Here is a 22922-nt window from a genome sequence, read left to right on the forward strand (position 1 = left end):
ATCTGGCCTTCTTCTTGGAGGTCTGCTTTCTTGGAGGTCACTCATCCCGTGCCACGCTCTCCTCCAGGGCGGGCAGGGCCTCCAGGCTGAGCCCTCCGCCGGCCGCTCCGCCGCCGCCACCGCCGCCGTGCACGCTCGAGAAGGACACCATGGTGTGGAGAAGCATCAGGACCAGCACGCAGAGTCTGATCCTGCTGCTGCCGAGGCGAGACCCTGCAGAGACCGGCAGCAAGGACGGGGAGCGGGGCTGGTGGTACTGGTGGTGGTGGTGGTGGTAGAGGTGGTAGTGGTTCTGCCGCTGGTGATGGAGGTGGGGGTCGTGGCGGTGGAAATGGAGTGACTCTGAGGCTGTGGATTTGGGGGATGTGTTGTCGTTGCTGTCCGGGGGGTGGTCGCAGGAGTCCCATTGCACCTCGCAGCACTTGGCCTCCTCCTCTGGCAGCTGATTCTCCAGCAGCCCTGTGGGAAGGAGGCGCAGGAGGAGCAGGCGGTCAGCAGCAGCCAAGGGCAAAGCGAGCCCCAGTACCTGCCAGCAGGACATGAGAGCTGGGACACCCAGAAACCCCTGGGAACAACCCTCCAGGGGGCTGTGAGCCTGCAGCCCTGGGGGTGTGCTTAGGACTCCCCAAACACTGCTTCTAGCAGTTAAATGTCCCATCCCATGTTTAACCATAGGATGGTCTGGGTTGGAAGAGGCAGCTAGAATCACCTAGTTCCATGGACAGGGACACCACCTCCTGCTTGAGCAAGTTGCCCAAGGCCCCATCCAACCTGGCTTTGAACACTTCCAGGCTTGCAGCCTCCACGACTTCTCTGGGCAACCTGTTCCAGTGCCTTACCACTGCCATGGCTCATCTAAATGTCTCCCTCCTAAGGTCCTGTCACTCTATGCCCTTGTAAAAGGTCCCTCTCCAGCTCTCCTGTAGCGCCCTTTGAACACTGGAAGGCTGCTGTGTCACAGTCTTCTCTCCAGGCTGAGCAACCCACGGGAGAGGTGCTCCAGCCCTCCAATCATCTTCATGGCTCTCCTCTGAACCTGCTCCATCAGGTCCATGTCCTTGTGCTGGGGGCTCCAGAGCTGGATGCAGGCGAGATCTCACAAGAGAGGAGAGCACCGCTTTCACCTACGACACGCTTTAGCTTCCAACAAGAGGAAGGGCTTCCATTTCCCGTCCTTAGCTGCTGGGCTGTTTCTGGGTCTCCACTAACCACTTACACCCCTCCCCCCCAGCCTCATTTTGGCTCTCAGGCCATGCTCCTGTGTTTCCATACGTCACCTCCTCCCTCTCCTCCCTACCAAGCCTCCAGAACCTGGCTAAAGATTGCCAACTGCTGACGCTCACCAGCACCCACCCTGTCCCCTCGTTCCCCTGGGGCACCGGAGAGCCTGGCCCTGCTCCCCAAGACCTCCTTACCTGTACAGATGAAGCCAGGCAAACCTCCATAGATCAGCTCATCATTGTCTGGTAACACAAACGGGCACCTGGTCTGCACCTCCAGGCAGTATTGCTTGCATGGGATCCGGTGTCGGCACTGCTGTTGGGTCACGTTGAAATACTCGGAGCACAGCCAAGCCTTGTAGACAGCCTAAGGGAAGCCACCAAGAGTGACAGGTCACTTCCTCAAAGGCCAAAGCACTGCAGAGACAGGGGGTGACAGAGGAAGGGAGAGCTCCCCTTGCAGTGTGTCATGACACAGTGATCAATTAAAGTACTGAAATGCTGGCACTGGGGAACTTACCTAACAAACTAAATCCACCACAAATCCAGGAGGGTGGTGAGGCCACTGGAACAGGTTGTCCAGGGAAGCTGTGAGGCCTTCCAGCCTGGAAATGTTCAAAGCCAGGCTGGATGGGGCCTTGAGCAACATCATCTAGTAGGAGGTGTCCCTCGCCATGGCAGGGAGCTGGAACTAGATGATCCTTAATCAGAGAATTTAGGGACTGGAAGGGACCTCAAAAGATCATTCAGTCAACCTCGCTGCCAGAGCAGGAGCACCTAGAGCAGGTCACACAGGAATGCATCCAGGTGGGTTTGGAATGTCTCCAGAGAAGGAGACTCCACAACCTCTCTGGGCAGCCTGCTCCAGGGTTCTGCCACGCCCACAGCGTTTCCTCCTGTTCCTACAGCACCTCCTCTGCTCCAGCTTGCACCAACTGCCCCTTGTCCTGTCATTGGACATCTCTGAGCAGAGCCTGGCCCTGTCCTCCTGACACTCATCCTTCTTTGTCATGGCTTGAGTTGAAATCTGGAGCCCTTGTGCAGGTTGCCCAGAGAGGTTGCAACGTCTCCTCTGGAAAGACTCCAAACCCACCTGGATGTTGTGATCCTGGGCAAGCTGCTGTGGGTGACCCTGCTTTAGTTAGGGGGTTGGATTGGATGATCTCTTCTGACCCTCACCATGCTGGGACTCTGTGACATGCTCACCTTACAGGCTTGTTTTGACACATGAAGTGATGCAGATGCCCCTGTGTCCTCCACTCTTAGACCCATGCTTGGCAACACTTCCAGAAGCAAAATGAGGAGAGGCTGAGGGAGCTGGGGGTGTGCAGCCTGCAGAAGAGGAGGCTCAGGGCAGAGCTCATTGCTGGCTACAACTACCTGAAGGGAGACTGTAGCCAGGTGGGGTTGGGCTCTTCTGCCAGGCAAGCAGCAACAGAACAAGGGGACACAGTCTCAAGCTGTGCCAGGGGAGGTTCAGGATGAATGTTAGGAGGAAGTTGTTGGCAGAGAGAGTGATTGGCATTGGAATGGGCTGCCCAGGGAGGTGGTGGAGTCGCTGTCCCTGGAGGTGTTGAAGCCAAGCCTGGTTGGGGCACTTAGTGCCATGGTCTAGTTGATTGGCTAGGGCTGGGTGCTCAGTTGGACTGGGTGAGCTTGGAGGTCTCTTCTAGCCTGGGTGGTTCTATGATTCTATGAAAAGCAACCTGGGATTCACCTGCACCCACAGGAGCCACAACCCCTGCCTCTCCAGCCTGCCTGGCCCTTTGTCCCACAGTCAGGGCCACCATCAAAGCCATGATGTGAGCATGGCAATGTTGTGGTTTGAGGGGTTCCAGGTTATAGAATCATAGAATGGTTTAGGTTGGAAGGGGCCTCAAAGCTCAGCCAGTTCCAAGCCCCATCATAGGCAGGGACACCTCCCACTAGAACAGGTCACTCAAGGCCTCATCCAACCTGGCCTTGAACACTCCCTGAGCAACCTGTGCCAGTGTCTCATCACCCTCACTGGAAAGAACTTCCTCCTAACATCCACTCTCAATCTCCCCTCTACCAGTTCAAACCCATTCCTTCTCATCCTGTCATTACAAGCCCTTGTCAGTAGTCCCTCCCCAGCCTTCCTGTAGCCCCCTTCAGATTCTGGAAGGCCACTCCAAGGTCTCCTGGAAGCCTTCTTTTCTCCAGGCTGCAGAGCCCCAACTCTCATAGCCTGTCCTCATAGCAGAGGGCTCCCTAAAAAACTACAAAGACCATGACAAGCTTTCATCTGCAGCTGACCAATATGACCTTCCTCAGCAAAACTCAGCTCTGGCCTCCCTCCCTGTGTGTGTTCGTGCCCATCGCAGCCAGCTGGGCACGGCCCAGATGGCTTTGGTTAAGAGCGTCCCTCCCGCGTCCCTCTTCATCTTCCAGGCACCAGGCACGGGTGGAAATTGTTTGTCTTCAGTGGCTGTAGAGGGGAGGGAGATGTCTCATTTCTCCTGGTGAGGAATTATTCCTCAGGCTGCAAAAAAGCCACGACCCCACTGGGAAGAGCTGCACCCTCCGTGGTACTTCCAGCTCATCTATGAATCTATCTAGGCACCAGCGATGGAGTTAAGGTCGTGTTGATGACCACATCCTTTGAAACCAGCTAGCAAGGACTCCCCATGATTCAAAGGGAATCAGCTTCCCCCCTCAGCATGCCTGGAGAAAACCCTGTGCTCCCTTCTTCCAGCTGAAATTTCATTTTCTGGAGGCTTTAAACCAACCAACCAAACAAACAAGCAAATCCCTTCTTTGTTTCCCCATGTTTCCATAGATCCTTATCACCACCATTTGTCCTGTCTCAGGATTAAAGCTGCTTGGGAAATTCTTGGCAAGTTCTTCTATTTTCCTTTTTTTTTTTTACTTTTTGTTTTTCCCCCCTCTCCTGGAAAATGCCAGATCATGAAATCCAGAGTTTTCCTGGAAGCATGCTCAGTTTTGGTGCAACTTTCAGCACAAAAAGTGTAACAAGGAGCAGGATGCACAGAGAGCAGTCAGTAAAGGACCTTTCCAGCTGTGGTCCTGCTTCTTCGTGTTCCTGTGTGATCTGGTATAGGTGATCCTGCTCTGGCAGGGGTGTATGGGCTGGATGATCTTTTGAGGTCACTTCCAGCCCCTGACATTCTGTGATTCTCCCTGGCCTGCTGAAGATTAATTGGACAAAGAGGAATAGCTGCAGAGAAGAGACTAACTCTAAGGATACAGCTGAGAGATTTCTCTTCTGCCAGACCAGAATCATACAATCAAGCAGGTTGGAAGAGATCATCCAGTCCAACCCAGCCCCCAGCCCTATCCAATCAACTAGACCATAGCACTAAGTGCCAAGGTGTGGGTGAAAGGCCCATGCAGGACACACTGAGTCCATCTCTCCTGCTCAGCCTGTTTTCTGAGCCCTCATTTGGCTGAGTGAGGAACATTTCTACCAGTAGGACTTCCTCATGTTTCCTGAGGAGGTGGTTGTAAAGCTGAAAGCACTTCTCTCACTGCCTACAAGTTCTCCTTCATACTTGACCTACATTTTCCCATCCAAAAGTTCATTCCCTTCAATCATTCCATAAACCATCCCTCTCCCTCTTCTCTGTTTACACACTTCTAATATTTGCAGATGTATCACACTCCCCGTTTAGTCATAACTTAGCTCTGCTTGACTGATTTACTCTCCAGCACTTCCTGCCAGGCTCCTTCCCAGCCCTTCAATCATCTCTGACTCTTCCCCATGCTGATTTCCCAGCTCCCCATTGCATTCTCAGCCCCCACCTGGGCACAGGTGCAGCCCCATGAGGAGAGATGCCACACTGGGCCCCTTGTGTGGGTCACAGAGCTGTGATTTGCCCCATCCCAGCTCTGACTCTGGGCTGGAGCAACCTATGCTCCAACCCCACCAGCACAGGAGAGTCCTGAGAACTTGGTAAGAAGGAGCTTGGCCTCATCTCATAGAATCATAGAATCAACCATGTTGGAAGAGAGCTCCAAGCTCAGCCAGTCCAACCTAGTACCCAGCCCTGGCCAATCAACCAGACCATGGCACTAAGTGCCCCAGCCAGGCTTGGCTTCAATACCTCCAGGCACGGTGACTCCACCACCTCCCTGGGCAGCCCATTCCAATGCCAATCACTCTCTCTGACAACAACTTCCTCCTAACATCCAGCCTAGCCCTCTCCCAGCTCCTGCGGAAACAGCTTGCACAGACTGCCCCTGGATCTGCATGCTTGCTCCCTGAAATGTTAGTGGTGACTCCTATCAGGGAAGCTTGGCAGGAGGTTGGGATCTCTGTGAATCCAAAGGAAACCATGGAATCACAGAACCACTTTGGTTGGAAGAGACCTTTCAGATCATTGGCCCCCAACCATTAAGCCAGCACTGCCAGGTCACCACTAAACCATGTCCCTCAGTGCCACATCTCCATGGCTTTTGAATCCCTTCAGGGACGGGGACTCCACCACTAGCATGGGCAGCCTGTTCTAGGGCTTGACAACCCTTTAAGGGAAGAAACTGTTCTTCATGTCCAAGCTAAACCTCCCCTCTCATTTCCTCTCATCCAGTCATTTGTTACCTGGGAGAAGAGACCAATCCCCACCTGGTTCCAACCTCCTTTCAGGGAGCTGCAGAGAGGCAGAAGGTCTCCCCTTTCCTTTCCTGCAGGCTGAACAGCCCCATTTTCCTCAGCCACTTCTCACAAGACTTGTGCTGTAGATCCTTCACCAGATTCACTTCTCCACACATGCTCCAGCACCTCAAAGTCCTTCTTACAGTGAAGGGCTCAAACTAAACCAAACATTCTCACCCGGGATCAGATCTGTGGGAGACATCCTCCTGCCACACATCTGCAAGAAGCAAACTCCCTGGGATGCTTACAGCTTTGGTTTTCCACCAGCTTTCACTATCTCTGAGCTTACCCCCACACAACCTGCTTTGTCTGGAAGGTTGGTGAGAATTTAGGACAGGAAGAAAATGATTCTTTGCTTAAATCAACATGGAAAGCTCACTGCTTTCCATCCACTTCTCCAGGAAGTCAGTTTGGTTGCAATCAGCATCTCTCCCATTCTCTTCTTGCTTCTTGGCTGATCTCCAGCCTGGCCAAATAAATATAAGTGACCTCAGCTTCAAAAAAAGCTCTCTTTTGGTGCTCTCTTCCTGCATTTTTAGCTCAGAGGACTGGCTAGATGACTCCCAGAAAGCACAAGGAGTTTTGCTGCCTAGGAAAGGAGCCAACTTCAGACACCCAATTTATACATGAGGACAGGCGATCTGTCTGCAGCTGAACTCTGCAGCTACGCCCAAAGCCCCTCACAAAAGCCACTGAAAAGAAACAAAATCAATTGGGTTTCTCAGAGGCAGCTAACTGAGCTACCTGTCTGCTCACACTCCCACCAGCACAGGAGAGCAGACGGCACAGGGACAGTCTTTCCACAGCCACTTCAGTGCCAAACTTCACTGCCTGCGCTTCCTCCTCTCCCCATCCCTGCACTTCTCCCATCTCTGCACTTCTCCTGCTCCCTGCACTTCCCTTCTCCTCATGCCTGCAGTTCTGCTCCATGCATGTCTCCCACTGCCTGCACCTCTCCCCATCTCTGCACTTCTCTTCTACTGCTCCCTGTACTTCTCTTCTGCCCCTGCACTTCTCTTCTGCCCCTGCCTTGCACCTCTCCCCATCCCTGCACTTCTTTTCCCACTGCCTGCATTTCCTCCATCCCTGCACTTCCCTTCTCCCCAAGCCTGGGGTTCTGCTCCCTGTACATTCCCACTGCCTGCACTTCTCCCCACCTCTGCATTTCTCCTGCTCCCTGCACTTCTCTTCTTCCTGTACTTCTCCCCATCCCTGCACTTCTCTTGCTCCCTGCACTTCACTTCTCCCCCCACCCTTGCACCTCTCTCCATCCCCGCACATCTCTTCCCCATGCCTGCACTTCCCTGCTGCTCCCTGAATGTCTCCCACTGCCTGCACTTCTCCCCTCTTCTGCACTTCTTCTCCCTGCACTTCCCTGCTCCCCATGCCTGCAGTTCTGCTCCCTGCACATTTCCCACTGCCTGCACTTCTCCTGCTCCCTGCACTTCTCTTCTCCCCATCCCTGCACTCCATCCAGTGCCTGCACTTCTCCTCCTCCCTGTACTTCTCCCCATGCCTCCCTTCTGCTACTCCCTGCACTCCTCCTGCTACCTGCACTTCTCTCACTACCTCTTGTCTGCACCAGGACAGCATGTCCCATCAAACAGCTTTACCAGATTCTCTCTCTCTGATCCCAGTATTCCTGCACTGCATTTTTGGAAGTAATTTGGCCATTCCAATCCCAGTCTGGCTGCTGCCAGTGTTTTGCAAATGCTGGCACTGCTGTTGAACCATGCCAGGTAAATTCTGGGGCAGGGATGGAGCAGTATCCCTGGGATGTGAGGAGGACACAGTGTTCAGAGTAGCCTGGATGCCCACTGGGATCACCAGCTGTAAGTAACTCAACAAGCTGCTTGTTTCCCATAAAAGCAGAAATCAATGCTTGGAAAGTTTTCCCTGGGGAAGTTCTGCTCATGGCAGAATTTTTTTCCTTAATTATAGGCAGAGGCTGAAGCAGCATCCTTGGCTCAGCATCTGCTTTTCTGGAAGGGTGATTTGTAGACTGGAGGGGAAGGAAGATAAGGAGGGCAGAAAGAAAGAGGAAATCTTCCACTTCAAAATAAGTTCAAGGTAAGACTTGGTGCTTTCCCTCTCCTAACCTCACACCAAGCAAGGCAGGGATTTCCCCTCATGCAAATGATGTGGGGGACCTTTAAGCAGGAAGCCCAGGGGACCCCTAAACATGAGAGCACTCAGCACCCCTCAGCATGGCCAATCTTCCCAGCGAGAGGAGTGGAGCCCCTGATCAAGACTCACAAATGCCTACTCCAGGAGCAGGCAAATTGGGTGCTTTAAGAAACCAAGTGCAAGTTGATAGCTTGGCAGAGCTGCCTGAGGCTGTATTTAATTGGAGTAATATTGGGCTCTGCTGACTAATCTGAGGTCAGCTCTGGAAGGAGACTCAAGAATATGCCACAGCTGGTAGCTAGGGGGTTCATGCTAGAAGCTGCTGGGTTCTGCTGTCATGACTACGACAAAAGGAAACAGACTCAAGTTGCAACAGTAAAGGTTTAGGCTGGACATGAAGAACAATTTCTTCTCCAAAAGGGTTGTGAAGCTCTGGAACAGGCTGCCTAGGGTGGAGTCCCCATCCCTGTTGGGGTTTATAAGGTGGAGATGTGGTGCTGAAGGGGTTAGTGGTGACCTGGCACTTGGTGCTGGTTAAGTTGGACTCAATGATCTTAATGGTCTTTTCCAACCAAAATGACTGAATGATTCTATGACTCTCTACCACTTTGCTGCTTCTGAGGCCATGAGTGCTGGACCAGCTCACAGCTGTGTGAAGCTGAGGTGGTGCAGGACACCCCACACAGCCCCACCAGCCTCCTTGCCACTCTCTCCATGAGGACCAGACCCCACCAGTGCCAGAGAACCTCCTCCTCTAACTACCTTGCTCACCATGTCTTGCTCCCCAGAACACAGCATGCATCCAGCCATCTCTTTCCAGCGAGATCATCTCCATCACTTCCAAGATGAATCATAGAATCAAACAGGTTGGAAGAGACCTCCAAGCTCATCCAGTCCAACCTAGCACCCAGCCCTAGCCAGTCAACTAGACCATGGCACTAAGTGCCTCATCCAGTCTCTTCTTGAACACCTCCAGGCACAGCCACTCCACCACCTCCCTGGGCAACCCATTCCAATGCCAATCACTCTCTCTGCCAACAACTTCCTCCTAACATCCAGCCTAGACCTCCCCTGGCACAACTTGAGACTGTGTCCCCTTGTTCTACTGCTGGTTGTCTGGACCCTTCCTGCCCTACCTTGGGCTGAGAGCTGTCCCTTTTCCTCCTGGAGCAGTTCCTAGGACTCACATTTCCACCATGGCCTGAGATGAGCATCTGGAGTGGCTGTGCCTCATTAATCTTGGACACAGGGAAATGAGTCCTGCTAATGAGCCTCTTGGGCAGCTCTCCAAGCTCTGGCACATCAGGATGCTATGAGGGAAGTAGGACGTGCCGGGGGGGAAGAGAAGAATCCCCTTTGGATAGGAGAGGATGAAGGGAATGCTGACATCCACAGCCAGCCAGGAGTCACCACACACAAGCTGCAACGTCCAATTACCGTCAGATTCAATTACTGCCGCCTGCAATTCTGACATTAATGATGCTGAGCTTTTCAGACAGCTTTTTTGGCTTTAAATTAGCCTTGCTGCTCCACCATCACATCTGTAACAGCTGGCTCTGGGTAGCTTTGATAGCTCTGGAGCTGCTTTATCTCCACCTCGCCACCTTCACATGCTCTAGTTTAGTGGAAGCAGAAATTCCAACAACTGCCTGAGATTGGCTTTTTTTGGTGGTACTGCTTGTAGTGATTTTGGTCACTATGAAGTTGTGCTGTGCTTGGTGATGACAGAGCTGGAGACACACATCCTCTGTTTCACAAACAGGGGGGCAAGGGCCACTCAGTGTCTGCGGCTCTGGGCACTGCCACAGAGCCTGCCAGTGGGAATGGTGTGGTATGAGGATAGGGGCTCGGTGGGAATGGGACTGGCCACAGCCAGGCCAGGCTGAGGGCGCTGGGAATGGCCCTGGTGTGAACCACGGGGCAGGGGAACCGCCTCTGGGATTCCAGCCATGGCTTTCACTCACATCCTGGGGCCTCAGTATGATGGCCAAGTGGCCAAGCTGTCCCCTCTCCCTGTTCCTCTGTGGCCATGGGAGCAGGACAGGGGTGCTTGTGCCCATGCAGGGGTGACCAGGGAGTGTCCAGTCTGGTTTGGTGTGTCTGGGCCAGGCAGTGCTGATCTGTTCTGGTGCTTCCCATCCCTGTGCTGATATGTACTTGAGCCAGCAGGGTTTGGGCTCCAGGGAGGGGGCTGCATGGTCTTCCTCCACTCCTGGGACAACTTGCCCTTGAGCCCTGGCCATGCAGTGGAGAAGGAGAATGAGAAAATCCTCCAGATGCTGAAGACAAGCCACTCACTCCCTGGCCACCAGCAGTTTGTCCACATGCAGACTGGGCAAGGGTCACAGCAAGCCAAGGATGAGAAATAAAACTTCCCCCAAGCGGCCAACCAGAAATCACAGGAGGCTCAACCAGCTCCAGCTGCAGGAGTAATCAAACAATCCCCAAATCCCAACATGCTGGGGATTGAAAGGGACCTCTAGAGATCATCTTCTCCAGCCCTCCTGCTACAACAGCGTCATTCACTGCAGGCTGCCCAGGATCACAGTGTCCAGGTGGGTTTGGGATCTCTCCAGAGAAGGAGACTCCACAACCTCCCTGGGCAGCCTGCTCCAGGCTTCAGCACCCTCACAGGAAAGAAGTTTCAGGTGGAAGGTGTTCAGATGGAAGGAACACCAGCTCAACAGCACACAGTCCTGCCTGCCTGCCTTGTAGAAGGGGCTGAGCTAAAATACTAACACCAGAAGATGCTGAGTGCAGAAAGAAGGCAAGAAAGATGCTGGGAGAGCAACAGCTCAGCTACAAAACAAAGGAGGCAACCCATCTCAAGTGTTGCTCTCCCAAACGTGTCTCCTGGACCATGGGAGCCCATCTGTAGGGAGAGGGAATCCAGAGAAGCATTAATCAGCATCCTAAAAGTATCTCCTAGGGGTTTTTAGAGCACTTTGGAAGGTGGGAGGGCTCAGCAGTGGTGCCAGGAGCAGGGAGATGGCTTTGCTGTAGTCTAACTAGGCAAGCATGGCTCTGCAGGTAAGGCTGCAGGGGAGGTGAGGCTGCAGGTAACCAGGTTAGTTAGCAACCTGCTCTGCCATCAGCCCAATTACTAAAAAAGTAATTAAAGACTTCAACTAGGAAGCTGAAGATGAGCATGAGTTGGGACAAAGGGAAAGTCAGGTCCCTGCAATCCATTAGCATCGCTTGAGGAATTCGCTCCCATTAGATACTGCTGCAGCCAGGAGCTGAGCAGGACTCGGGAGCAGATTAAACATTCATGCAGATAATGAGAACAGCCTGGAACATGAGACAGGATATAAAAAAATAAAGGCCAGACACTTCAGTGCCACGAGCCATCCATTACCCACCCGCTGGTGGGGTCAGCAAGAAGAAGTTTCTCCACCAAAGCAGCAGCATCGACCTCCCGAGGAAGTGGTTTGGCTGGAGCATGGTTCTGGGAGAGGCTGAGGGGGGCTGGCCTCACAACAGGGAAGGGCTTGATCCTGCACATTGCCAGGAGACTCTTGTCCTCATTCAGGTGCATGCTGCAAGGTCCTGGTTTGTATGAACATGGTGTAAGGTGTAAGGCTCAGCCATCAGCCTGATTCACCCCCATGGACCTTGCCAAGAGGTGAGCAGCAGGATTTGGACTGTTGCAGATCCCTCCAGAAAGTGAGACAGGAGCATCCCAGCTCAGCACCCTTGGCTCCCAGGCACTGGGAGGTGCTCAGCCTTCTATGCCAACATTGGGGTTGTTTTGGCAGCTGCAAAGGGCTGTTACACTTGTTCTTGACAGAGTGATTGGCATTGGAATGGGTTGCCCAGGGAGGTGGTGGAGTCGCCATGCCTGGAGGTGTTGAAGCCAAGCCTGGCTGGGGCACTTAGTGCCATGGTCTGGTTGCTTGGGCAGGGCTGGGCGCTAGGTTGGCCTGAATGAGCTTGGAGGTCTCTTCCAACCTGCTCCATTCTATGACTCTATGACTTTTGCACTCATTGCCCCTCGCCCACAGAGCCTCGAGGCCACTTGCTTGGCATCCCAACACACACAGGAGTGACCAAGGAATCCCAGAATCCCAATATGGTAGGGGTTGGCAGGGTCTTCTGGAGATCATCAAAGTCCAACTGATCTGCCAAACCAGAGACACCCACAACAGGTAGCCCAGGATGGCAATGTCCAGGTGGGTTTGGAATTTCTCCTGAGAAGGAGATTCCACAACCTCTGGGCAGCCTGGGCCAGGGCTCCAGCACCCTCAGAGGGGAGAAGTTTCTCCTCATGCTCATATGGAACCTCCTGTGTTTCAGTTTGTACTCACTGCTGCTGGAAACCCCTGAAAAGAGTCTGGCCTCATCCTCTTGCCCCTCAGCATTGATCAGATCCCCTCTCAGGCTACTCTTCTCCAGGCTAAACAGCCCCAGGGCTCTCAGCCTTTCCCCCTCAGAAGTGCTCCAGGCCCCTCAGCATCTTTGCAGCCTCTCCAGTAGTTCCTGTCTCTCTTGAACTGGGAAACCCCAAACTGGACCCAGTACTCCAGATGTGGCCTTACTAGGGCAGTGTAGAGGGGGTGGTGAACCTCCCTCAGCCTGAGGAAAGTCCAAGAAACTTCTGAGAACAGCCCTGCTTGTCTCCTCTCCCTTCATAACCAACAGCAAAGAACACTGGGGACTGGCACAGCACCGGGCACCAGGCTCCCTAGTGGTGCCCAGGCACTGGTGCTGTCCTCACTGGGAAACCCTCTGTTCCTGCCACTGGTGCCAGCTCATCCCCCCTCTCTCTAGCTCCCCTCTCTACCCCTCCACTGCCTCCACTCACCAGAAGCACTGCAGCAGCTGCTGAGCAGAGACAGGATGGCAGATGAGATGCCAAGGAGATGAGCAGGGCAGGCAGCAGGGACAGGGAGCAGTGGGATGCTCACACCAGCAGAGCTCTGGCAAGCCAAACCCATGCCAGGCCATGTCGCCTCTTGCTGCCTTTTCGAACACAACAGCCACACCAGCAGGGCGTGGGGCAGCCCAGCCTGGCTGTGTGCACCCAACTCCTCAGCAGCACGGCTGGGAGACAGGCCCCAGAGAGCAGCCCAGAGCAAAGGCCAAGCTTTTGGGGAAGAAGAGCGAGGCTGGACCGGTGGAGGCTGCTGGCTGCGGGCACAGGGGCGGCAGGCAGCGTGGACAGACGGCCACTTCTCACCCAAGCTGCCTCCCTGTCTCATTCACAGATTTGCTGGCCCTGAGTCATTGCCCTTCAAATGACAGCACAGCTGAGCTTCCTCTGCGAGGAGTCAGGCATGAGTTGCATCCTAATGGCATCCTGGTGACAGCAGGAATAGCCCCTGGAAGCCAGGTATGTCCTGTGCTACTGCTGCCTGCAACTCTGGCAAAGCTCATGGGGCATCTCTGCAGCCAGGCCTGGGCTTGTGGGGGGTTTCCATGACACCCTGCTGCCCTGTGGGGTGTGGAGGGGCTGGGACTGCTGTGTGTGGTCCCCGGGGCTCACAAAGTGCAAGCTCAGAGGTGTCCCTGACACAGGCTGTGTGATCCCTGCTTCCTTTCCCAATGGAAAAGATGCCTGTTCTTGGATAGGGACCATGTGAAGTCCTTCCACAAGCAGCTTCAGTGCTGTCCTGGGCTCAAGCAGACACTGTGCACACCCTACTCTACCTCCCAGTGCTGCCTCCTTTCCCCTGGCAGTGCCAGGATGATGGCATGGCTGGCAGTCAGTGTGACACTGGCAGATCCCTTTGTCTATCAGGACAACAGCACCACTGCCCACGATGAAAGCTGTCCCCAGCCTGGGCCACCCCAGGCAGCCCAGGGCAAAGGATGATTAGAGCAAGGAGGGGACTGGTGTTGGGGATTAAAATAGTTGTAGGACATCAGAACTAATTGGGTGAGGGCTTAAAATTAAGCTGAGCTGAGACTTGGTTTGCTTAGCACGAGGAGGTGGATTTACTGAAGCTGTGGGCTTAAGTAAACTTAAGACTTGATGACATGAAGGGAGGCCTTGAGACCACTGCACTACGTGAAAAATAAGGTAGCTACATCCATCAGCCAAAGCTGCATCCTTGAGATAAGAAGAGGAACTACCAGCCTCGAGACAAAGAACCCAGTGAGGAACAAGACCTCAGACTTAGTTACCACTCTTGGACCAAACCATCATGGGAGAGGAACTGAAACTGTCAGGGTAGAATCACTCAGGGAGTCCTCCACTTGGGGACCCTCTCTGAAGGCATCAGCTGGAGCTGCTTTTCTGCTGTGCCATCTCAAGAAGCTATTTTTATAAGTTCCAATGCCTGGGACACTGCTATGAGAAACAGAGAGAAGATACTTCTTTAAGAGCCCAGTGAGGATAGGAATCATAGAATCGATCAGGTTGGAAGAGACCTCCAAGCTCAGCCAGTCCAACCTAGCACCCAGCCCTGGCCAAGCAACCAGACCATGGCACTAAGTGCCCCAGCCAGGCTTGGCTTCAACACCTCCAGGCACAGCCACTCCACCACCTCCCTGGGCAGCCCATTCCAATGCCAATCACTCTCTCTGACAACAACTTCTTCCTAACATCCATCCTGAACCTCCCCTGGCACAGCTTGAGACTGTGTCCCCTTGTTCTGTCGCTGCTTGCCTTGCAGCAGAGCCCAAACCCACCTGGCTACAGCCTCCCTTCAGGTGGTTGTAGCCAACAATGAGCTCTGCCCTGAGCCTCCTCTGCTGCAGGCTGCACACCCCCAGCTCCCTCAGCCTCTCCTCACAGGGCTGTGCTCCAGGCCCCTCACCAGCTTCATTGCCCTTCTCTACACATATTTCAGTACCTCAACATCTCTCTGGAATTGAGGAGCCCAGAACTGGACACAGCACTCAAGGTGTGGCCTGAGCAGTGCCGAGTACAGAGGCAGAATAACCTCCCTTGTCCTACTGGCCACACTGCTCCTGATGCAAGCCAGGATGCCATTGGCCCTCCTGGCCACATTGCTGCCTCATGTTCAGCTACTATCCACCACACGCCCAGGTCCCTTTCTGCCTGGCTGTTCTTGTGCTGTTTCACCTGGTCACCCATTTTGCCAGTACTGATCCCAGAGGCTGCCCGTACCCGACAGCACCTTGGCACACCACGCTCCAAAAGGCATCACCAGCTGCTGAGGTACCACACCGTGTCCCTGCCCCCAGAGCCGAGCCTGCTTCTCCAAGGAGCTCATCCCACCTGGCCAGTGAAGCCCCAGCTCACATCATGCTGCCAGGGATGGGCACAGGCTAAGAGGAAGCGGCACTCGCCCGCAGCGGGCACGGGCAGCAGCGCTCGGGCACAGAAGAGGCGCTGGCACCTGCGTCACTTGTGGCGACTTGGTGACAGTTTGATGGAGACAGATCTCTCACCCTCCCTCCCACTCTTCCCTGCACCATTTGCTGACCTGCCTGTTGCTGCACCGGGACTTGCTGCCTTTGTAAACTCGTTTTTCACCCCCTTAAGCACCACTGACAGGTGTCACCGGGTGAGGACAAACAGACAAAGCACCACCCCCCAGCAGGCAGCCACTGCAGTGGGTGCTCAGCCCTCCTCCCATTCACACCACCACCCAACAGCCCAGCTGGAGGGAAAGCACCTCATGGCTACCACCCACATCCTGGGCAAATGCATGGGTCTGGCCTGTAGCCCACTGCACACACACCACCCCCCCGCCAGGGAATGTTCCACCTGGGAAAGAACAATCCCACGGATCAGGATAGCTTGGGAGAGCAGCATAAGGGAAAGTGACCTGGGGGTCCTGGTGGACAGGAGGGTGACCATGAGCCAGCAATGTGCCCTTGTGGCCAAGAAGGCCAATGGCATCCTGGGGTGGATCAGAAGGGGTGGGATGAGTAGGCTGAGAGAGGTTCTCCTGGCCCTCTACTCTGGTGAGGTTGCATCTGGAATGCTGTGTCCAGTTCTGGGCCACTCAGGTCAAGAAGGACCTCAGGGAACTGCTTGGAAGAGTCCAACACAGAGCTACAAAGATGCTGAAGGGAGTGGAACACCTCTCTGTGAGGACAGGCTGAGGGAGCTGGGGCTTGGAGTGAAGCCTGAGGGGTGACCTCATTCCTGTTGATAAAGATGTGCAGGGCACTGTCAGGAGGACAGGGCCAGGCATTGCTCAGGGATGTCCAATGACAGGACAAGGGGCAGTTGGTGCAAGCTGGAGCAGAGGAGGTTCCCTGGGAACAGGAGGGATGTCAGAGCCCTGGAGCAGGCTGCCCAGAGAGGTCGTGGAGTCTCCTTCTCTGGAGATATTCAAAACCATCTGGATGCATTCCTATGTGACCTGCTCTGAGTGCTCCTGCTCTGGCAGGGGGGTTGGACTGGATGATCTTTTGAGGTCCCTTCCAACCCCTGACATTCTGCGATCCTGCAATTTCAAGACCACTCAACCCCAAGCAAAGCTCTGGATGGTCCAAGATACACCCCAGATATACTACACAGCACACATCAGCTCAGCATCCTCCTTCCTGGACACCACTTGGAGCATTTCTGACACCTTGATTACTGTCTTTATGACAGAGCAAACTCCCTTCATCTACTCAGTTTTTTGTCCTTCTGGGTTTGTTTTTTCAGTCTTTAAGTAGCTCGGTGGCAGCCAACACAAGGTGCAGGAACGGGGCCACGCTAGAGGCTGTGGCTGCAGTAACCACATGTCTGAGCCCACACATTCCTCTTGCTCAGATCCTTCAAACCATTTACTCACATCTTGGTGCAGGGCTGGAGAGAAAAAAAAACAACAAATCCCCTTTGCTTACCCAGCCCTGGTGTGTAATGGGGAGCTGTGTGCTTGGCTGAGCTGGGGCATGTGGGCTTGCTAAAGCTGCCATACAATGAACCGCACTGAGCTGCTGGAATTACTCTGGAATTTACTCTGGAACTCTTTAGCACCTCATGAAACCCCAAGAAAGCTCCATCTCACTGGCCAGCCTTGTTCCTGAGAAAAAGTTCCAGACACCAGAGCTTCTCAGGAGCAGCCTTCCCCCTGACAGTGCTGCTGCTGCTTCTGGTCTCTATTAATGCTGCAAGAGGGGACCAAGCCTCGGGTAGAATCGTGGAATCAGTCAGGGTTGGAAGGGACCACAAGGATCATCTAGTTCCAACCCCCCTGCCATGGACAGGGACACCCTACCCTAGGTGCAGCTTTGCAGTCACCCATCAGTGGATTCTTGATGTAATCTTAATGTAACCTTCATTTTCTATTACAAAAGCACAAGATTTTGGTGGAGCCACTTTCCTGTGGGTCTCAAGAGACCTTCCTACTGGGTGCAGGTCTCTGTGCAAAGAGACATCCAGGCCTGGAGCCAAGCTGAACAGTTATTTTGGACAAGCCCAGCCCAGATAAACTCCACTCAGGCTGCTCTGATGAAGGTAAAATGCTGCTTTGGTTCCCCCAAGAGGTGTCCCTGGCACCAGGAAGCCCCCAAAATGTGGCTCTCTCAAAGCTCCCAGACCCAGCATGCCTCACATTTGCTGTAGCTGCTCCATAGGGAGGGATGCTCAGCAGAGACTCTGGTTGCTGATGCTATTTCTGGCTAAACAAGAACAAGAAAGCAGGACCCTCAGAGGATGTTGAAGCTGGGCACCACACATTTGCTCCCCAGCTGTTCACTGAGGGCTGTGCCAGGTGCAGTGACCCGACCACTGTACAGCAGGAAGAAGCTTCCATCTCTCACAGCATCACCCACACACCCACAGCAGGGAAACACTATTATGAACACCTCTGGAGTGAAATCCTGCCCTGCCAGGCTCTCCCAGCCAGCCTCTCTGGGAGGTAGCAGGGAAACCAGAGGTGCAGAGACAGATCTGGCCGGGGGCACAGCAGGACTGAGCAGGCAGTGGCCCACGCACGCAGAGAAACCCTGGTAATCTAATCTCATTTGAGAAGCTACAGGTCCTGTCCAGCCTGGCCTTCCCTTCCCACCAGTGCTCTGGTCCAGCCCCAGCCCTGCAGCTCCTGCCTGTCAGACCTTCTCTCTCTGCAGCTTTGTTTCCTGCAACCTAATGAGTCCTTAATTCAGCAGGCTTTGGCCCATAGATCTTGATTTGCCCTAGCACCAGTAGGACTCACTTTTAGGAGAGCTCTGCCTCTACAGCAGCAAAGCTCTGGCCTGCTGGTGCTGCCTGAGCTGCTTTCTGCTCTTCAGAAAGACTTTGGAGAAGAAAGAAGAGGCACAAAGCAGCCATCAGCATCCCGTGGGGCATTAGTCTGGGGAGAAAGACAAAGTCCTGCAAAGCCTCAGCTGATGGCTCACATGCTGCAAAGGCTGCCACCACCCCAAGTTTCCCAAGGGACATTTGGCCACAGCATCCACATCCTCGGGCTCTAAACCCCTTGAGCCTTTCTGAAGGGTGCTACTGGCACCTCAACAGCACACGGAGTTCACTGTGTCTCACGGTGATAAAAGGGTACAAGTCCTGCAGGAAGAGGGGAGATGGAGGTGGTAGGGAGCTGCCCCTGGCTAATTTAATGAATTTTCTCTCTGACAGGCAGAAAAACATGAGCATTTTCCTCCCCTTTTATGCACATCACCACTTACCAGCCCCATGACCCTAGCAGTTTACAGTCAGGTCTTCATTGCCAGAAGTGAAATGTGTTTCAGAATATGGATGGACTCTGCAGACTTGCTTGGTCCTCTCCCTGCCCTGTGGGCACAGTGCTGGAGACCCTGCCCATGAGGGCCTCCAGGAGCCACCCTCCATGATCAGCTGCCATCATCCCATCAGACATAAACCACAAACAATACACCCAAGAAAGGTATTTTCTCATTTGACTCAGCCAAAGTGATTTCTGGTGTCAGTGGTAGGAGTAAGAAGCAAAACACTTTGAGTGTGATCTGGAAGGTGATGGTGCTGCATGGAGTAGCAACAACACATGCAGGAAGTGGGATCTGCCCAGGAACTACTCCCATTACTTCCAAAGAGCACACAGAAGAGTATTGAGCAGTGAGCTGTTACAGAGACCCCACCACTTGGCAGCATTTCTAGCCCTTAGGGAGATTTTGGCCCAGTCTTTCCTGAGCACTCTTGCAAGCTCTGAGCACAAGGTCTGGATATTCAGGATGCTGCTCACTCCCTTTCCCTCACCAAGCACAGCATCCCAACCCCTCAAAATGCTTTACTAACAGGGACAGAGAGGACTTATTTCTCTCCTGAAACCAACCCACCACACTCAGCCACCTCCAGGGTTTTAACTTGGGGCCAAACCTGCTGCTGTATGAAGGAACTGGCTGCTCCAGAGGGGCTTTTCTGACTGCTGTTGTTGTTTTAAAGCAGATGCAATAAAGAGCCAAAATTACCTGAGGCAATTTGGCTGCCCAAGAGCTCTCTGTGTGCTCCTTATGGAGCAGCACTGCTCCTTGGGGATGGGATTACAGGGGGGATGCATGGCTCTGCAGAGGAAGGCTGCCTGCAGGTGAGCTCGAGATGCTTTGTTTCCTCACTTTGTTTTTCCAGCTGCTATTATGGAATAGGAAGGATGTGGATGGGAAACAGCACTGACCCCTCAGCACCAGCCTTTCATGGTCAGCACAGTCCCGGGCCCCAGAAGTATTATTTCAGTCCTGTTTCCCTGGCTACAGGCTCTCTGAAGCCAGAGTCCTGCTAAAGGGATTTTGCAGGAGCCTCTCACAGTGGTTCAGCTGTTGTGTTTTGCTCCACTCCTCTCCTATTTTCCTGTCATATCATAAAATCACAGAATGATTTGGGCTGGAAGGGTCCTTAAAGATCATCTAGCTCCAATCAACGAGTGGTAACCCTCTGTTGTCACATCTGGATAGGAATGACAGATTTGGGCAGCTTTAAAAACTCTGCTAGCCAGGTTTTCCCAATGCAAGGAGTAACTGCAGCCTGAGTTGCAGTCCAACACACTCAAAATCAGGCCAAAAACTTGCCAGGCACCACCACAGTGCAGGGCTTTGGCTCCAGCCTCCTCTCACAAACAGGGAAAAGCCACAGAAGAGGGCAAGGTTGAGACCTACAGCAGTTGAAGTCTAAAGTCACCTAAATATGTACTGAAGCACCATAAACTGGCAGCTCGATTTGCACAAGTGACCAAAAGAAGCAGCAGCTGTGAGGGGTTTGAGCTGGTGCCTGCAGACTTGGCCCCCCCCATTCTGGAAATCACCTCATGGGGACCCCAGGAAAGGTTGCACAGTTGGCCCCCAGCAGACTATTGTCGCTGCCCAGACAATCCTGGTGACACCACAAAGCTGATGCTCATCAGTGCTCTTTGGGTGCAACAGCGAACGTGACAGAGTGAGCTTGCAGGTCTGTGCCTTGCTGCCACTACCTCCAGCTCTGCATCTCCTAAGCTCATTTCCTCCTTCCTCATAGAGAATGGTAAGACCAGAGACATCTAATGAAGACTCATCTAAGCACATCTCTGTTCCTAGATGCTTTACAGTCCATAGGAACATCTCCTTGATCAAGACCAAGAGATAATGATTACATCCTTATCTTTCTTTGCTACACCAGCAAGCTCCAGAAGGTTGGACTCAGCAGAGCCTGGACACTGAGCCTGAAGAGACAGCACCTGTACACAGGACAGGAGGCAGCATGGGAAGACCCTGCATGACAGTAGGACCAGCATAGCAGTGGTCAGTGCTGAACCCCTTCCACCGCTGCAGAAGTGGAGCAGCAGGACCAAAGTGCTCAGTGCAGGCTGCATACCACAGACCTTTGAAACTGCAGGGGGAATGTGGGCAAGCAGATTGCAATTACCTGGCCTGGCTCTGCCCCAGAACATCACCACCAGCTCCTTTTCAAACCATCTCCTTACAAAAGCCATGCATGAGAGCAGCGGCCAGAATCTTGCTGTTGTGCCCTCAACGAAGGCCACCAACCGCATCGCTGTCCCCAGTGCTGCACCTCACTGCTGCTCCTGCGCTTTCCCCAGGGACAAGCACTGCACTGAGAGCCACCTGTGTCAACTCCACAGCTGCAAGTGTCCCTCAAAACTCCCCCAGGAGAGCCCTGTCCTGTCAGAAGGGGATGCTCTGCTACCATCCCTCTGGGGACAATGCCATAACACACTCAGCTGCCTCTCCCCCAGGACACAGCTCAGAGGAAGGGGAGGCAGGTTTAATTATAGACACCATTACGCTTCCCAGAGGTGATGTCCAGAGGGAACATGTGCAGGTGAGACAGGCAGCTTGGTGCAGGAGGGAGCTGGGAACACAGAGGAGCTCCCAGCAGAACCATGCCAGGCTCTGGATGGAAATGCCACCATGGTTCTTGTTTTCAAGAGGAGATTGCAACACGCTGATGCTCAACCTGACTGATACTGGGAGAGGCAATCCATTTGTTTTTGGAACACAGACCATGCCATAGGGCTGGGGATGGTCGGTGATGCTGGGAGAGGCACACTGCAGCACCCTTGGACCATATCCCTGGGGAGAATGGGTGGAAGAGCTGGAAAACAGCTGAGAAGGGGTTCCCTCACTGTGGTTCATCTCAGGTCACTGCCTCTCTACATACCTTAGCTTAACAATGGCTGGGCAGCCCAGCCCTGCTCGCCACACCATGCCTGCCCCACCTCAGCCTGCGTGTGCACAGGTATGCATGTGGACATGTAAAGGAGTGATCTTGGTAGGGAGTGGAGTGTCAGGAGCCTGTCTGCAGGTGGACACTTATGAAGGGATGGGTGCCCAGGCCAAGACTCACTCTGCTCTCCTGGTCCCAACAACCTGTCCTGGCTGCCTCGGAAGGCTCTGAACCCACCCCACCAGCACTGCCAGGTTGGGGCTCGGGGCGGGGGAGCAGAGGGACACCCTCATCCCTCTGGCAAGCGTGTGGGCAGGAGGGTCAACGATGCCTTCCCAATGCCAGGACCCCCACGGCTTGGTGGGGCTGCGAGTCAACGCACAGCTCACCCCAGGCTTCTCAGCAGCACCGGGAGGGGACCCCAGGGCGCCGGGTCCTACCTTGCAGTCCGTCAGGCAGGATCTGACCGAGTACTCTTCCGATTGCAAGTACTTCTCCAGCAAGAGGTCGAACTCCTCATATTTTTCCTGAGCGTGTTGGTCCAGCCGCTGGTACGCCTGGACGCAGCTGCTACAGGCCTCCCCGCCCAGCGCTCCGGCCGCCGCCACCATCAAGTCCACCATCAGGTTGTCCACGCTGCAGTCCAGACCGTCCGGGCCGGCCATTTCCCGCAGCAGGTCCCAGATCGTGTAAGTATCACAAAAGGAGAGGTTGAAGTTCCTAAAATAAGCCTGCAGGAAAGTCCTCTTGGAGGAGGGAGAGGCGAAGAAGGGGGCGGCGGCGGGGGGGCGAGCGGAGGGGCGCGCCGGCCAGCGAGCCCCGCGGCCTCTGCAGGGCGTGAAGCCGGGCGCAGGCCGAGTCCAAGTCGCCGCGGGCGGCGGGGCAGGGGCCGGTGGGACCTGGCGCCCGGCTGAGGTTACCGAGCAAGGCCTCGCAGCTACCGCCCGCCGGCTCGGCCGCCAGCAAGGCCCGCGGCCCGCGGCTCCGCGGCCGCCCGGCACCTCCTCCGCTCCGCTCCCGCGCCCGCAGCTTGGCCCCGGCGCAGAGCCACAGATGGTCGGAGAGGAGGACGGTGAAGAAGAGGAGCGAGGCCAACGAGAGGCGCCATTTCTGCGCCCGTTCGGGGTCGGCTACCGGCTTGTCGCTGCGGCGCGGCGCGCAGCACACCGCCCCGCCGGCGGCTCCCCCGCGGGGGTACATCCAGGCGCCGCGGATCATGCTGCGGGGGCGGCGCGGAGAGGGGGGAGCGGCGGCGGCGGCGGCGGTGGCGGGACGCGCCGCGCTGCCGCCGCTGTCACCTGCGCCCGCCGCGCCGCGCCGCCGCCGCCGCCGCCATGCCCGCGCCCCCGCCTACAGGCCGCCGGCCACCGCCGCCGCCGCCGCGTTACCTCGGCCCCGCTCCCCGCCCCGGCCCCGGTTCTCCGCCCGCCTCTCGGGGGCATGCCCCGGTCCCGCTCACTCG

At 54.8% G+C, this 22922-nt stretch overlaps 1 protein-coding gene across 1 annotated transcript; it reads right to left on the reverse strand.

Moving 5' to 3' along the window:
• Positions 1 to 37: 37 nt before the first annotated feature.
• NALF2 (NALCN channel auxiliary factor 2) lies at positions 38 to 22700 on the reverse strand. Its single transcript, XM_064159009.1, is given in 4 exon segments — positions 38 to 459; positions 1416 to 1587; positions 21901 to 22243; positions 22245 to 22700. Coding segments are annotated over 4 exon segments (1371 nt in total). The 5' UTR covers positions 22679 to 22700.
• Positions 22701 to 22922: the final 222 nt, after the last annotated feature.

The sequence above is a fragment of the Pogoniulus pusillus genome, chromosome 19, assembly GCF_015220805.1.
Source record: "Pogoniulus pusillus isolate bPogPus1 chromosome 19, bPogPus1.pri, whole genome shotgun sequence".
Taxonomy (NCBI): Eukaryota; Metazoa; Chordata; class Aves; order Piciformes; family Lybiidae; genus Pogoniulus; species Pogoniulus pusillus.